The sequence below is a fragment of the Typha angustifolia genome, chromosome 8 (assembly GCF_048772165.1).
Source record: "Typha angustifolia cultivar Huaian chromosome 8, ASM4877216v1, whole genome shotgun sequence".
Classification (NCBI taxonomy): domain Eukaryota; kingdom Viridiplantae; phylum Streptophyta; class Magnoliopsida; order Poales; family Typhaceae; genus Typha; species Typha angustifolia.
In genome coordinates, this window is record NC_133246.1 from 5928282 (window position 1) to 5943615 (window position 15334).

General features: G+C 35.3%; 2 protein-coding genes across 2 annotated transcripts; both read right to left on the reverse strand.

Annotated features, from left to right (window-relative positions):
• On the reverse strand, positions 1 to 2591 carry LOC140765897 (beta-1,2-xylosyltransferase XYXT1-like). The gene is made up of 5 exons (XM_073105200.1): positions 2173 to 2591; positions 2022 to 2078; positions 1789 to 1929; positions 1488 to 1601; positions 1 to 1388 (listed from the first exon to the last, which is right to left on the reverse strand). The coding sequence occupies exons 1-5, from the start codon at positions 2315 to 2317 to the stop codon at positions 211 to 213; spliced, it is 1635 nt and encodes a 544-aa protein (XP_072961301.1). The 5' UTR covers positions 2318 to 2591; the 3' UTR covers positions 1 to 210.
• Positions 2592 to 4279: 1688 nt separating this feature from the next.
• On the reverse strand, positions 4280 to 7776 carry LOC140764194 (beta-1,2-xylosyltransferase XYXT1-like). Its single transcript, XM_073102623.1, has 4 exons — positions 7528 to 7776; positions 7257 to 7352; positions 5731 to 5853; positions 4280 to 5634 (listed from the first exon to the last, which is right to left on the reverse strand). Exons 1-4 carry the CDS (start codon positions 7664 to 7666, stop codon positions 4484 to 4486), a joined length of 1509 nt encoding a protein of 502 aa, XP_072958724.1. The 5' UTR covers positions 7667 to 7776; the 3' UTR covers positions 4280 to 4483.
• Between the last annotated feature and the right edge of the window lie 7558 nt (positions 7777 to 15334).

Here is a 15334-nt window from a genome sequence, read left to right on the forward strand (position 1 = left end):
TAAAACAATAACATAGATTGCATCTCATATAAATCTTCCTGACCAATGTGAATATTTGACATTGTAAGGATCAAGTGCTTGTCTGTTACTGATTGAGATGGTGGCTATACAGTACAAGAAGGAATCACAGCGAAAAAAAATAAATCAGATGAACAAAATTTGAAAAGAACAGGCAAGACAAAATCCTACAATTGACCACTCCTTCATACTCTATTGGAGATTCTCAAGTGCTTTCAGGAGGACAGGTGCAAACCTTCTTGTATCAATCCTGATGTCTTGCTTTCCTAGGTAAAACTCCCCCACTTTCTCCCATCCACTTTGGTGAATTGCAGCTGGATCCTTGATGATAGGATGATCTTTTCCAAACATATCCATCAGTGTGCTCTCCTCTGCACTTATGCTATACTCCAAGTACCGCAACTGCATGTCAATGGCAGGGTCTCCAAAATCCATCTTAGCCATGTGCTCCAACTTACCGTAAGGGACTACTTGGATCATCACAGCATTCGTCGGCAGGAAGACGCAGTTCGTAAGCCCAGCTCCATGCACACCTATCATCACGTCGCATGAGTTCACAATCTTCGCAAATTCAGAAATTTCTGCATCAAACTTGGCGTCTGAAACTATCACTTCGAAGCCCAACCTTTCTGCAGACTGAACAATCTCTGGAACATTAGTGAACCTACGACTGAGAGCTCTTGCTACTATCAAAAGCTTTGGCTTCCTGCCAGGATTTTCTCTCAGCTTAATTGGATATTCTCTATCCAGTGAGAAGGTGGTCCTTAAGAATTTTCTGAAATCAACCATAGAGTAGCCTTTTGGAGTTCTTGAAGGATCAATGCTGAACTCCTTATGGATCGGTATGCCGACGATCACATGCGGGTAACAACGGATCTGACTGTCCTTATCGAAATCGATTATTTCATAGCGCGACAACTTCTTGAGGATCGCACTATACTTGCCCATCCACCAAGACTGGATGTTGGTTATGAGAAACTGGACTTCGCCATTGAATTGATGAGAATCCACAAAGAGAGGGATCAACACATCAGTAAAGTCATGCCAGTAATTCCCCGTGAGCCCCCCGAGGGCAAAAACAACTGCAGGAATGTGATTCTTAATTGAACAAGGAGGAGCTTCATGGGGACCCCTCAGTAATTTTACAGTAACTTCCTTAAAGTCTGGCAAGTATTTGCGAGAATAAGGCTTAATTTTCCATTCATGAGCATCTGAATCACTTATCTGATTTGGAGGTACTAACAACACCGCAGAAGAGGTTCCGATTGTTCGAACATCACCTTTTATATCACAGATATCAGATTTGGGGTCTGATGTATCGCAAATTGGCTTTGTTTCAGGTGCTCGATAAAAGTTCTCAGTTCTTCCACCTACATAGAGAGACAAGTAAGCCTTACTCGTACTGCAGTTGAATACATTTAGTTGCAAAAAAAGATCTAGATCAAATTGCAGAGAAGAAAACAACATACCAAATTGCCCGAAATCGACCGCGTCTTTCTTCGGAGTATCATCTTTCATCGGTAGGGTAGTTTCTTGTTGGAAATTCTTGCTTTCATCCTTTTCCCGTCCATTTCTTGCAAATCCTACCATCGAAAAGAAGAAAGTATTTTAAATTGGTCACTGCTAGATATGATCAGCTCCTCTGAAACCGACTAGGAGCAGTGAATACTAATATTTGCATCATTAATCATTCAATCTTTCTGCAATAATCCAGAATTGGGTGCGTTCTGAGTTGTTAATCTAACAAGCTATAAGATAGTTTTCTCTCACCTAATTCTTGAGTGTCATCAAATTTCACAGGTGGATCATTTTCCTTCACTCTGATCACTTCTTCCTTATTGGAAGGCTTTGATTTGATGCCGGCATCATCAGTTCTTGGCTTGTTGTCGTCGTGAGGAGCATCATCCAATCCTGATCAAATTATTCATTCAATCACAAGACCCAAAAAGGAGGGCAAAAAAATAAATTAAAGTAACCCCTCAGATTACTCAAAATCATCTTACTTTGAGTCGATGGACTAGTCTTCTCAGCTTCATATTTTGGCGAAGATGCCGGAAAAGCTACAGAACGAATAATCTCATGACTCCTGAATCCTTTTCTCTAAAACTTAGGATAAAAAAAACCAAAACAACAAATTAAAGGAGGAGGAGGTACCATTTGAGGCATTCATAGCAAATTGTTCTGACATGGTGAAGTATGTCAGTAAGACCAGCAAGAAAACAACCACTAATCCAAACCCAAGACGACTTTGAGATAAAATCCTCGCTAGATTCTTGATCACCTTCATCTCAGAGCCCATCTTGTTCTTTTTGCTATCTCCCCACCTCCTGAAACTTAGTTCTCCTTAAGCTTTAAGAGCTCCTAAACTCCCATGGGAGGAGTCTGCTACTTCTTATCTGGCGGAATTCACAACCCACGTTTTTGCACTCCTTCCATCTCTTCTTTGATTAAAAGAAGGATTAGATCCAAATGCTAACCTCTCTTCTATTGGCTACTGAACTTTGAACTATTCTAATGAGTAAAGCAGATAAGAAGACTTTATCTTCTTGTTCTTCTTCTTCTTTTTTATTTATTTTTGAATTATAAAAGCAGCTGGGAAACTTGGAATATTGAAATGAGTTTATAAGTTTGACTTGCTAATATCTAAAGAGCAGCATCTCAATTATGTACTTCCATCCATATGCTATCAGTCTATCAGACTAGGAATTGGACTCTCATCACATGTTCCACTAGCATTCAAATGGACAATATTTTATTTCCAATATTGGGAGTGGGTGTAATAACTCTCCTCGTCGTTTCGGGAGTCCAGAACTCCAGCTATTACTACAAAATAAAAAAACAGAGAAAATTATAAATAACACCCTTTATTTTGACTATATAATAAATACAGCCTTCTCTTCTTCTTTTTCTAATAACAAATACTTGCACATATATATGTTAAAAAGACACCAACACACACCCTATAATCTCTTTATTTATAATTTAAATTATCATTATTTTAATTCTTTAATGGTAGTTCTAGAATTTCTAATCTTAGAGGACTCAATCCTTGGATTTTTAGTGTTTTTTAAAGGCTTAATTTAGTTCTCTTTCGATAAAACTAGATATTTTGGTTTATCTCCAAACTGTGGTGAAGCTTGAGTTAATTCTATAGTTAAGATGACCTAATTCTCGGATTAGATTATATCTATTTATTAAACGAAAAGGGGTGGCCTAGTATAGCTGACTTTATTTGTAATATAGTGTTATTTATAATTTTCTCTTAAACTATTAAGCTTAATTAATTGTCTAACATAATATCGGAGCCAATTCTTATCAAATAGTTGTCTTATCTAACTTTAAAATTTTAATTTAATTTTTTGTGGGCCGGCGTTGCCCATCAAGACTTAGGGATAGGATCCCAAATGTTGATGATTATAATGTTGGGCCTCTGGCCCTTTAATTCATTGAATTAGTTCTCTTATTTTTTTGGGGAAAACAACCAAACGTTATATAAGGGATACACCAAGTACTGCCTTAAATATTTGTTGTATTTTTACGTCTCTTTTTGTGATTAATTAAATTTTCTTTTAACAAAAAAAGAACCTCTTTCGGTAGATCTATCTTCAGGTGGAATGGCAAACAAGGCTTATATTAGGTAATTATATGTTATTCCTATGGGTTAATTACAAATTAAGCCCATGTAGTTTTCTCGAAATTTATCCGTATCATTTTGCTCCTTTTTATTCATTATTTGAGCAATTATAAATAATTTCTATTCATTTTTTTAAGATAAGTATTTTATTCAATGATCATGTATTTAAAAGAAGATAAATTTTGACAAAGTTGGTGCTTATAATCTAGGTAGGAGATTATATAAAGGGGGAAAATGCATTTGTAAGTTTGAAGAATGTGATCTAATGAGTAAATATACATATATAATAAATGGAGGAAGATAATTACCATAATTTGATGTACATTTTGGCTTAAAATATTCTCCAATTTTTCAAAAAATAATTTATGGCACCTTTCTTTGTTAAGTTTTAATAGAAAATATAATAATTTTACATTAGTCTAGACCATACAAGAGCAGACCACTACATCCATGATTTTAGACATAATAAAATGGGATAATTTGTAATTGATCATATTTCTATAATAACAGTAATTAGTATCTAGAATGTCAGAGTTAATTGGTTTTCTTAGGTGCCTTCCCGCCACTTTATGGGTCAGATAATCTTCATGACTTCACTTGGACTACTACTTACTTATACACATGAAATATAACTCAACTGAGATTGAATTACAACAATTTCCTTAATTTCCTCTGAAGATGTTTACATATATATATATATATATAGTAATACGTACTAATTAAAAAGAATACCAAGTCATATATATATGCCTATCAATATTTATTGATCAATATAATTAATTAAGAAAGAAGAAGAAGAAGAAGAAGAAGAAAGTGATCAATGGAGTATTTTTACTCTTTTAGAAGCTCCAGAGCTTTCACGAGCACAGGTTGAAATCTGTTGATATCCAGCCTCACGTCCTGGTTCCACATGTAGTAATCCCCCACCGCCTTCCAACCGGCCTTGTGAACCGACTCCGGATCCTTAACGATCGGATCATCCCTCCCGTACTTATCCAGCAACGAGCTCTCCTCCACCGCGATGCTGTACTGCAAGTACTTCATCCCCATCCCTTTCGCCGGGTCGCCGATGAACCCCTCCGCCATGCCTTCCAGCTTCCCGTATGGTACCACTTGGATCATCACCGCCTTCATCCGGAGGAACACCATGTTCGTCATCCCCGCACCGTGCACGCCCATGAACACGTCCGACGAGTTCACCTTCTTCGCAAACTCGGTCATGTTGTGGTCGCCCTTGGGGTCGACCACTGCCACCTCGAATCCCAACCTGTCCGCCAATTCGACCACCTCCGGGACGTTGGTTATCTTGCGGGAGCCGCCCCTCGCGATTAGCATTAGCCTCGGCTTCTTGTCCTTCTCCAGCTTGACCGGCGTGTCCGGGCCGAGGGCGTAGGCGTTCCTTACGAGCCTCCGGAAGTCGACCAAGGTGTAACCGTTGGGAGATCTCTTGGGGTCGATCCATAGGTCGCCGTGGCTCCGAAGCGCGACGGTGACGCGCGGGAAGCAGCGGATCGCGTCGTCCCTGTCGAAGTCGATGAAGTCGAAGCGCGAGAGCGCCTTGAGGATGGGCGCGTACTTGACGACAAACCACTGGCGCATGACGACGTCGGCGATCAGGAACTGCACGTCACCGTTGAATTCTCGGGAGGTGATGAAGAGGGGGACGATGACGTCGCTGAAGTCGTGCCAGAAGTTGCCGGTGAGGGCGCCGACGGAGAAGATGACGGCGGGGACAGAGTGGTTGGCGGAGCAGGGAGGGGCTTCGTGCGGGCCGTGCAATTGTTTTACGGTCACTTCCTCGGTGCCCACGTACTTGCGAGATTGGGTCTTAATCTTCCACTCTTGGGCTTCTGAATTGGGTGAGCTTGGGACGAAGAGCACGGTGGAGAACTTTGCCAGGACCCGGGCGTCGCCGGTCATATCACAGACGTCGTACCGGAAGTCCCGTAGGTCGCAGATCGGCTCCGTCGGGAGTCCACCAGCTGCGTGCATGCGTACGTAGAAAGAAGCAGGAGGTCAGAAGAAATAAAATATAGAATGATTTCAATAGTAGTCAGCTAGGGAGAATAAAGATCCACCTGGTTGTTTGACACCATTATCTTCTTTAGGAGGAGGAGGAGGAGGAGGAGGAAGAGGAGAAAGCTCGGGTGGCTTCTTCGCTTGACCTTTTTCTTGTCCCTCCTCTGCCTTTGTTTCGTTTCCTGAGGTAGAAGGGAAGAGCTTAATTTAGCATCAATAATGCGAGAAAAGGAGATGCAAATGTAATGGCGATAGAGGTGTATAATTTAATATGATTCATGCTCCACCGAATTAAAAGAGATGATACAATTCAAGATGCAGTTCGTACGCTAGATCCTCAAGTTTTTGGGGCTGCATTGGTTTCCAATAAATATTGGAATCATCGATGTATTATGATTGTAATTGAAGTAGAATTGTGACTCCTAACCGGTTATTATCTACTCTTTCCAATCATATAGACAATTTTTTGGGCCAAATTCGGATAGGCTGCAATTGAATCGGTCCAATTTCGAGCCGAGCTATAATGTGGACCAGTCCGAGATGATTAAATCGAGCTTGGGCCGGGCTTATTTGTCTTCGATAACATAACACTAATATGTGAAAAAACAGACTTCCCACGGAATCACAATACTAAATTTCTCTATCTATAGTATATTTAATAATCCAATACACAGGTCAATGGTGGATGTAACTTATAAAGGGCAAACAAATAGAAGTTATCATTTATTACTCATTCTCTTTTTCCTGATCATTTATGATTCTAGCTAGTTACGAGGGACCCAAGAATTGTTACTTGAAAAGGTCAAGCATTGGTTTCCAAATTGGACTCGATGAGGAAAAATAATGAAAGAAGATGGAGCCCGGAAACTTCTCATGAAACATGGCATCTCTGCATCGACCCTAAAGTCTATGGCAGTACTATTTTTTTACAAGGCAAATTATTTTACTTGGTACTCTACTCTACCCCCTTTGGCACTTGGCAGTAGTAATAGTTAAAGAACATTGGATTCCTAAAACTGGTTAGGAGTAGAATAGTCTAATTACTCTGACCATCTAGGGAACCAAACATTGGACTTTTCTTGAGGTTAACTACTAGAACCTTGTCCTTCATTCATAAAGTAATCACAGGGACGTCATTCTTTTTATAGCTCCTGTTTCATAATGTCCATATAATTAAAGAGGCACTACTGCACCATTTTTCACTTAAATATCCCTGACTGACCTGGTAACATGGCTTAGAGTCAGCCCCTAAATCTGCCAATTTGCTAGAAACTAAGACCAAAGACCAAGAGTTTAGTCTAACCCTGCATGAGATTTGATTTCCTCCATAGAATTTTCCCTAATTTTTTCCAAATATAAAGACAGATCTATAGTTTGATTCTTGTCTGCATCATTTGATATGACATGGGTGAAGGTTTTTGTTTTGTTTGACACCTTGCTTTCATCTTCCTCCTTTGTCTTTAATGGACATGAAATACTCACATACAAGCTTTTTGGGCATTTTTATGAAAGTACTACTAAGCATTCATATTCAACTTCCAAGATCATATATTCTTGGCCAAGGAAAAAAAATGACTCTTATTACCTGGCTGCGGTGGAGAATTCAGCTTCTCTTGCAGAGATGGACTGGTGCTATTATTATTATTATTGTCTGGATTTGCAGGTGATGATCCTGAAAAAACTGTGAAAGAAAGAAGACAGAAATTATAAGCTCTAGCAGATGCTTCCATTGACTTATTGTACCATTACACTCTCTCTTAGTTCCAAATTGCAGTAGTTACACCATGAACTCTTAAACATAGGATCAAAAGCAAGCAAGAAGATGAGAAGAGAAGAGAAGAGAAGAGAAGACTAACCGCTCGGGAGGCGAATATCAAACTGCTCCGACACGGTGAAGTAGGTCAGCAAGATCAAGAAGAATCCGACGAGCAGCACGCCGCCGATGTGAACCTGGGTGAAGGTCCTGGTCAGGTTCTTGATCACCTCAGACCCCATCCTCGTTCAATCCTCCTCCAGAGATGTAAAAGAGAACTTTTCAGAAGATGGGTGATGTACTGCCCCTCATAAAACCTTGTACTTCTTCTGCTTATTAATTATTAATTGCTACATGAACTCTCTACGGAAGTCGTCAAAAGTATCGTGCATGAGCTTAGTTTACTGGGTCTAATGACCGTTTCTAATACATGGTGCGCATCATTGACTATTTAATGATACAACTACCAATTGATGTAGAAATAATGGAAGGGATCATATGCCATCATTAATAATACTGTTCAACTTTGAAACCTAAAGTACGAATCAATTCGGGACCTGGCAGATTCCTGATCGTAGAGCTAAGGCAGGCTACAGACGAAAAATTCAAGTATGGTGCAAGATTCCTGCAAATACTACGAATTAAGGGGAAAATATATATATATAATTCACATATCTATAGAGTTTGGCTAAATTTTTAAATTTTTTTATAATTTTACATCATAAGTAACTGTTTAATAAATATTAATTTCAGAATAAAAAAGATTAAAATGTCTTTCTTTTGTTTGTAACCATTTTGTCTCATGCTTTGTAGATATTATTGTTTCTAATTTTATGGAGAGGCTAAGGTGAAACTGTAAATTTGATAAGCCCGAGAGGACCACAAATTCTTTTTAATTTTAATTTTAATTTTTGAGAAAATGAAGGCCACCATAGATAGTGATTATTATTTTTTGTTTGGAAAGAAGATAGTGACCTTAGAACATAATTAAATAACATATGACATTCACGTTCCTATTTCTTTAATAAAGAAACCATATGAATTGGACATAATTGCGTCAACCTACCAATCACTAACTTACATGCAATTTTCTTAGTTTTGGCTCATATGAGGGCTACAAAGAGACAGCTCCTCTTGGAGTTGTAGGTACTTTTCTTGACCAAAACCTTCCAAAGTGGCCCTTGAGACGTACAATATAGTTCTTCCAATTAGGGTTTTTGTGCAAATGGATTCCTACCTGTGGAACAAAATAATAATAATAATTTGAACAAAATTCAACTCTCCATTTTGGTTAGTTGTGGGGAGAAAGAAATTACTTTTTGGTTAGTAGTCACTATGTTCCATAGTTTCTAGAGAATTTAATATATAGATATATACTAACGTGATAAATGGAAAGACTAATTATAAGCTAATTAAATAAAATATTAGTCATTTTTTAAACATAGTTTATTTAATTTAGGTCAATTCTCTCAAATAAATGAGTCATAATAAATTTAAACTATATTCATTTAGCCAATTCACTTGTAGAGTAAATTTAATACTAGTGTAGCCATGCTTATTGTTAATATTATAATAAGACATGTCATTCTAGTATAAGTTGTTCTTGTGGTTTTCTATAAACTAGCATACTGTGAAATAATTACACTTAATATGACGGTTGAAATGATAATTTGATAAATGACCAAAATATATTTTTTTAATAGCTTGATGACAGAGAATGGCCGAAAATGGGTCAGATTAACTTTAACTTGATTCAGATTGAATTTAGGTGGAAAAATTCTACCTAACTCGAATACTATTAGGGTTTTTTTTTTCTATAAAGATAAGTAGGATACAGATTCAAATATGGTTAGGGCTTTTTCAAAAAATCGAATATAATAGGGATATCGGATTATTTGCATATTTTTGAATAATTTATAGCTTTTAATTTGTTTATTTAAATGATAAATATTAATATTATTACTAGTAATGTGTTATATATTATTTGTATAATGTTTTGCTAACTTTATATATAATTAACATGTAAGAAATTTATTTATTTAAAAATTTTAATATTTTGTGTTAATTATTTTAAAAAATAAATATAATTTATTTAAAATTTGATTACATTCGTTTAAAATCTAGTCCTCGATCAAAAAATTATTCATATCTATATAGCTATGATATGATTTTAAGTTTTATTATCCATTAAATATAAGTATTTTAATCTATATCAAAACCAAAATATCGATATGGATGTGAATTTATCACTATCTTATTCGTTTTCACTCATATCATGATAGAAAAAGAAACGACAGAGTAATTAAAGTGATAGTTGATTAAATTAATATATTTCTAAAGATATGATAGTAAAAAGAAACAAGAGAGTAATTAAAGTGATAGTTGATTAAATTAATATATTTCTAAAGGTATGATAATAGTTTAGTAAATTTAAAAATATTGAATAGAACAAAAGAGAAAGAGACAAGAGAGAAGAAGGTAATACTATATTAATATTAAATAAATAGTTATTTATTTGTTATATTAGTAAAAGGAGATAATATCAGAACAATAATATTTTTCATGAATGAGGCTTACACATTAACCCCAAACAAATGTAATAAGATTTTTGACATGGGCTAGTTGGATTGAATCATTCAATGAAATATATTTATATATATATTCCTATTCATTGTATATTTAATGACAAATGTGTTACTTTCCTTTCATTTACATAAGTAGTATAATATGTTTACCTTATTTTAGGTAGGACTAGGTCAAGTGTGATTTAATATTTTAATAACTTGATAAGATGGTCGAATGTGACAGGTTAAAGACTTTAAAAGTAACAGGAGCTGTTTAGAGACAAGACGTGACAAGTGATTGGCATACGGATCTTTTGAAATACTATATTAAAACTTGGAGTGGTATTATTACTGGAACAAACCAAGAAGATGATGTTTGATTAATATATATATATATATATATATAACTTTTTACATACGTCTCACGTGAGACTTTATATCTAGTGATATTTATAAATTACATCTTATATTTTATCTATTTTATAATTTACACCTCGTCTTTAAAATTTTATTACACTCGTTCTTATTATTTTTTATAATGTTCATTTAACACTCTAACATCACTTTAACTAACTGATATTAACCATATTATATAGTTTATACAACTCTAATTTAAAAATAACTAAAATATCCTTAAAAGTTCTTAACCTAATCTAAATCCATATAAAATCCTTTTTCTTTAAACTAAACCCTAACCCTACAAAATCTAAATCTTTTTAGCTATAATTAAACCCTATCTTACAAAATTATATCAGAACTCACGACCTATAAAAATCCCCCAAAATCCCTACCACGTACAAGCCTTAGAAGTTTTCCCCAACTTTACCTATTTTTCTCTATCTCTCTAGCTCAAACTTTTTTTTCTCCATCTTTTTCCAATCATCTCCCTTCCCATCTTTCAGATCGCATGCAACAAAATCGGCTTGGCCTTTGGAGAGCTCTAAGATCTCCATGGCTTAGAGTTTGAAAGCTCTAAGATTGGCTTGGCATTTAAGTGATGTTCTCCATGATTTAAGAAAAAACAACAAATATGAATGTTCAGGTTATGAATAAAATTAGAAATAAGTATAATGGTAATTTAGAAATGTAATAAATTACATAGTGGATTATAACAGAATATTCTTTTTCTGGTATTATTCAGTTTGATTATGGTTAGATTAAGTTGACTCAGGGTGTTAAATGGACATTCTAGAAAAAAGGAGATGTCGCGTTATAAAATCCCCAGAGACGGAATACGAATCATAAAATAAACAAAATATAGGGTATGATTTATAAAAATCTCTTATATTGAACATATTGATAAAATGATAGATATGAGTATGAGCATCATGCACCTCGACAATATATCAAAGTAAATTGTAAAATTATAAATTAAATAGGGCTCAAAACTTTGGAATTTTTTTAGTGACTATGATACTTGATTTTCTTTTAAAGAAATTTAAGAAAAGAAATAATAAGAAGTAATTTGTGCCAATTAATTAGGTCAGAAGCAACATTGATCCAATGCATTTGTTGTCAAAGGTCCATTTCACAATGAGAGCATTTGTTGTCAAAGCTATTAGGAGTGCCTTTAATTAGGACATCCATGCCACTGCATTAATGTCAAACATCACCTTCTCTTGGCTGAGAAAAACCATAGATTAATAACTAAAATGTTGTGACAATATTTTACTCTTTTATTCCAAATTATTTTTATTTGGATGTAAAATATAAAAGTTATCTTTCTCTAGCAATTTAAGTTCTTAGTGTAGTTAGATGAGTTATTATAATATCATATCAGAGGTTCTAAATTTAAATTAAAATAAATAAAATTATAAATATAAACTAAGCCCTCCTTTATTTATAAATAAAGTCTTCTATTTGCTAAATAATGATAACAAGAAACACCGTATGTTTCCTTCACTTAAAAATATTTATATATTTCTTAAATTACCATTATCTCGTTATTTTAATATGACTTTTGAGATTAAATAATAATAGTTTTAGATCTGTTCACCATTTCGATTCAGTATTAGATGTGATTTTAGTATTTGAGAGGCTTGATTTGATCATTTTCTTAGAAATTGATAATTTGGATAGTTTAAACTATTTTAGAAGTTAAACTAACCTTTTAATAATATTAAAATATAGTATATTTTTTATAATTTTATTTAAAAAAGTAAATTTATAGATAACCCTGATGCACAATAAACAATGTCATGAATCAAATATATACAAGACTATACAATCAACTTGATTAGCTTGTTTGCAAATGTGAGTAGTTTTACAATTTTAGAATTACTAGTTAACTTCCTAGAATGTTGATCAAAAAAGAAAAGAAGCTAATGGGGTTCCAGGAAGATGATTCTTAATAATAATAACAAATTCTCTTATACCTAACCTTCTTAACTTATTAATTGGTGAAGGAGAGATAGGGAACAAGTTTATTTAGTACTTGGTATTGCTAAATTAAAAAGACAAAGTAGTTGCAAACCAGGAACTCAAAGCCGTGGGTGGACTACCATATGTTACGATCCAAGGAACAAAGTCGTCTACATGAATTATAATCCTAATATATATAGTCAATCATTCAAGTTCATTGTTTTATACCTGGACGGATGGATACTTGTTATTAACACCAAGCTAAACTTGTTTGTCATAGTTGGACGTAGTGGTACAAAAGAGCCAAGCTTGACTGGGCCTGGATCGGTTCAAGTTTAGTTTGGAATTAATTTTGAGGCTACGTTTTTGCTCAAGCTCCCACTTAGTTAATTTTAAGCTGAGTTTGAAGAAAGACTAATTTGAGATTGAACTTTAGATTAGCTCAGTTAAACCTTTTATTTTAAGCCAAGCTCAATTCCAAGTCTAACTAGAGCTAGAGCTTAAACAAGCCCATTACAAGTATTAAAGAAGTCCAATTCAAGTCTTATTCAAGAAAGTTGGATCAAGCTTGTGATATAATTCAGGTTTGACTGGATTGACACATGGAGATATTGGACTCGATTGATCGAGTATATTTATATTTTAATTAATTCATGATGTAAACTCTTAAGATAAGTCTAGTTAAGTCATGTGAGTCCCTAAAATAAATCTAATTCAGTCATATAAGCCTTAAGACAAATCTACTTAAGTCAAGTAAACCTTTAAGATAAGTTTAATTAAGTTGTATAAGCCATTAAGCTAAATCCAAATTCGAAAATGCTAGTTCTAGTAGGACTTACTGTACCCGACCTCTATATATAGAGGGGTTCATCCCAGCATTAAGAAATTATTGAGTCTAGCTTATTTATTAATTCACATTTACTCTTTTATTTATAGCTGGTAAATCATCTTTATCTTCATAGGAATAGATTTTACCCATAAACCCTTCAAGGTTATAAACCCTAGCCACCACCTTCCTCCACAATTCACCACCACTCATGGTCGTCTGCTATCCTCCGACTATTGCCGCAATATTGAATTATTACCGATATGTTCAATTTTGATCTTTTTCTACTATTTTAATTTTATCTTTTCACTTTGACGTCGAAATCACGTGAAACAAAAGCCATTAGATCCATACATTCGAGGCTTTCTCCCATAAAAATATCATAATTTGTTTACGTCTAGATTGTTCGATATCTAATTTGAAATAGTGGTATTAAAGCCGACATTCCTTAGACGATGGTTAACACGAGATCGAGGAAGATAAACGAAGAAGAAGCAACCATGGAGGATCAGGAACGCATCTCTATTCTTATGGGAGTTTATTTGATACCACCAACAGCCTCCAACAATGAACCACCCGCATGGGTGAATGCACTGATAAAGCCTGTCAACTAGTTGAGAGAATCATTAAAGGAGAATTTGAAGGAGATGCAAACCTCCCTCAAGGATTTGATCTAGGTCTTGGTAGAGGCCCTACTAGCCTCTCTCCACTATCCTACATTGCTGGTCACGACTAAAACAACCCTCATGGAGAGCATGATTCAAACCATGAGGGAGAGAACAAGCTAGCCCAAATTGCCCCCATAACCCCACCTTCAGCCATAATGGAGACCCTTCCAACCTTACAAACCAGCCGAACCACTAGAGGAATGCCAAAGCCACCTACAACAGTAGTTTTAGGGCCGTCTTCCTACTTACGGTGAAAGCTAGGGCTGAAAACCCTAACTTTCCACTTGCAACAATCCAAGCCTCCATCGGCCCCAACCATCACATCTGATACCTTCCTTGGACCACCCGTACCTAAATCATGGCTATTATTCACGCCAGCACCGGTCGAAAGACTACTGTTGATGGCCACTGTTGTTGTAACCAACCTATAATTAGTGACTGCGGGTTCGATGCTTCTATGACCATCGACAGCCACATTTGGCTTTTTCAGGCCGACGGCCAGCCACTAGTGGCCGCCGCAGCCGTGGACGACTATCGGGTTGCCAAACTTGACATCGTTTTACCATCGGTCCTAAAATGTAAATGCCAGCCAACCCATGTCATGTTCTTAGGCAGTCATGAAGAGAACCTAAGTCCACTGGTTGGCATGATCAACTCTACGAGTATAAAGACATCACAAATTAGTCACCTTGAGGACAAGGTGTCGAAAGCGTGATAGATTGATACAATCTAGCATTAATTGGGTCGACTCACAGGGATATTAGGCTCGATGGATCGAGTTTATTTATCTTTTATTTAATCCATAATGTAAGCTCTTTAAGATAAGTCTAGTTAAGCCATGTGAGCCCTAAAGGTAAGTCTAATTAAGTCATATAATCTCTTAAAATAAGTCTAGTTAAGTCAAGTAAATCTTTAAGATAAATTTAATTAAGTCATGTAAGCCCTTAAGACAAATTCTAATTCAAGTCGTATAAGCCTTTAAGGCTAGTCCTAATAGGACTCATTATACCCGACCTTTCTATATAAAAGGAGTAAGCTCCTTTGTTTAATCATTTCAAGCATTAAAAAATTATTGAGTTTAGCTAATTTATTTTTATCACATTTACGTTTTATTATAGTTGTTATATCATCTTTATCTTTATAGGAGTAGATCTTATTCGTAGAACTCTTTTAAGCGTACAACCTTAGCCACTACCTTCCTCCATAATCCACCACTAACCCTTGGCAGTCCGCTACCCTTCGACGACTGCCGCAATGTTGGAATATTACCAATCTACCTAGTTTTGACATTCATCCATTATTTTAATTTTGTCTTTCTACTCCTACCTCAAAATCACGTAAAAGAAAAATCATTAGATCCGTAACTTCCGAGGCTTCCTCCCATAATAATATCATAATTTGAGGTTAAGATGAATAAAACTTAATCAAAGCTTGAACTTTAAAGTTTAACTTGTAAATTTATGGGATAATTATAGTTAGTCCCCTAAACTA

Coding starts and splice junctions, on each gene's coding strand:
- LOC140764194 (XM_073102623.1), bottom strand. CDS start 7,666: ATGGGGTCTGAGGTGATCAAGAACCTGACCAGGACCTTCACCCAGGTT. Junction 5,854..7,256: donor GAATTCTCCACCGCAGCCAG/GTAATAAGAGTC, acceptor CTTCTACCTCAG/GAAACGAAACAAAGGCAGAG. Junction 5,635..5,730: donor TAATGGTGTCAAACAACCAG/GTGGATCTTTAT, acceptor GCATGCACGCAG/CTGGTGGACTCCCGACGGAG.
- LOC140765897 (XM_073105200.1), bottom strand. CDS start 2,317: ATGGGCTCTGAGATGAAGGTGATCAAGAATCTAGCGAGGATTTTATCT. Junction 2,079..2,172: donor TGCTATGAATGCCTCAAATG/GTACCTCCTCCT, acceptor TTCGTTCTGTAG/CTTTTCCGGCATCTTCGCCA. Junction 1,389..1,487: donor GGTCGATTTCGGGCAATTTG/GTATGTTGTTTT, acceptor CTCTCTATGTAG/GTGGAAGAACTGAGAACTTT.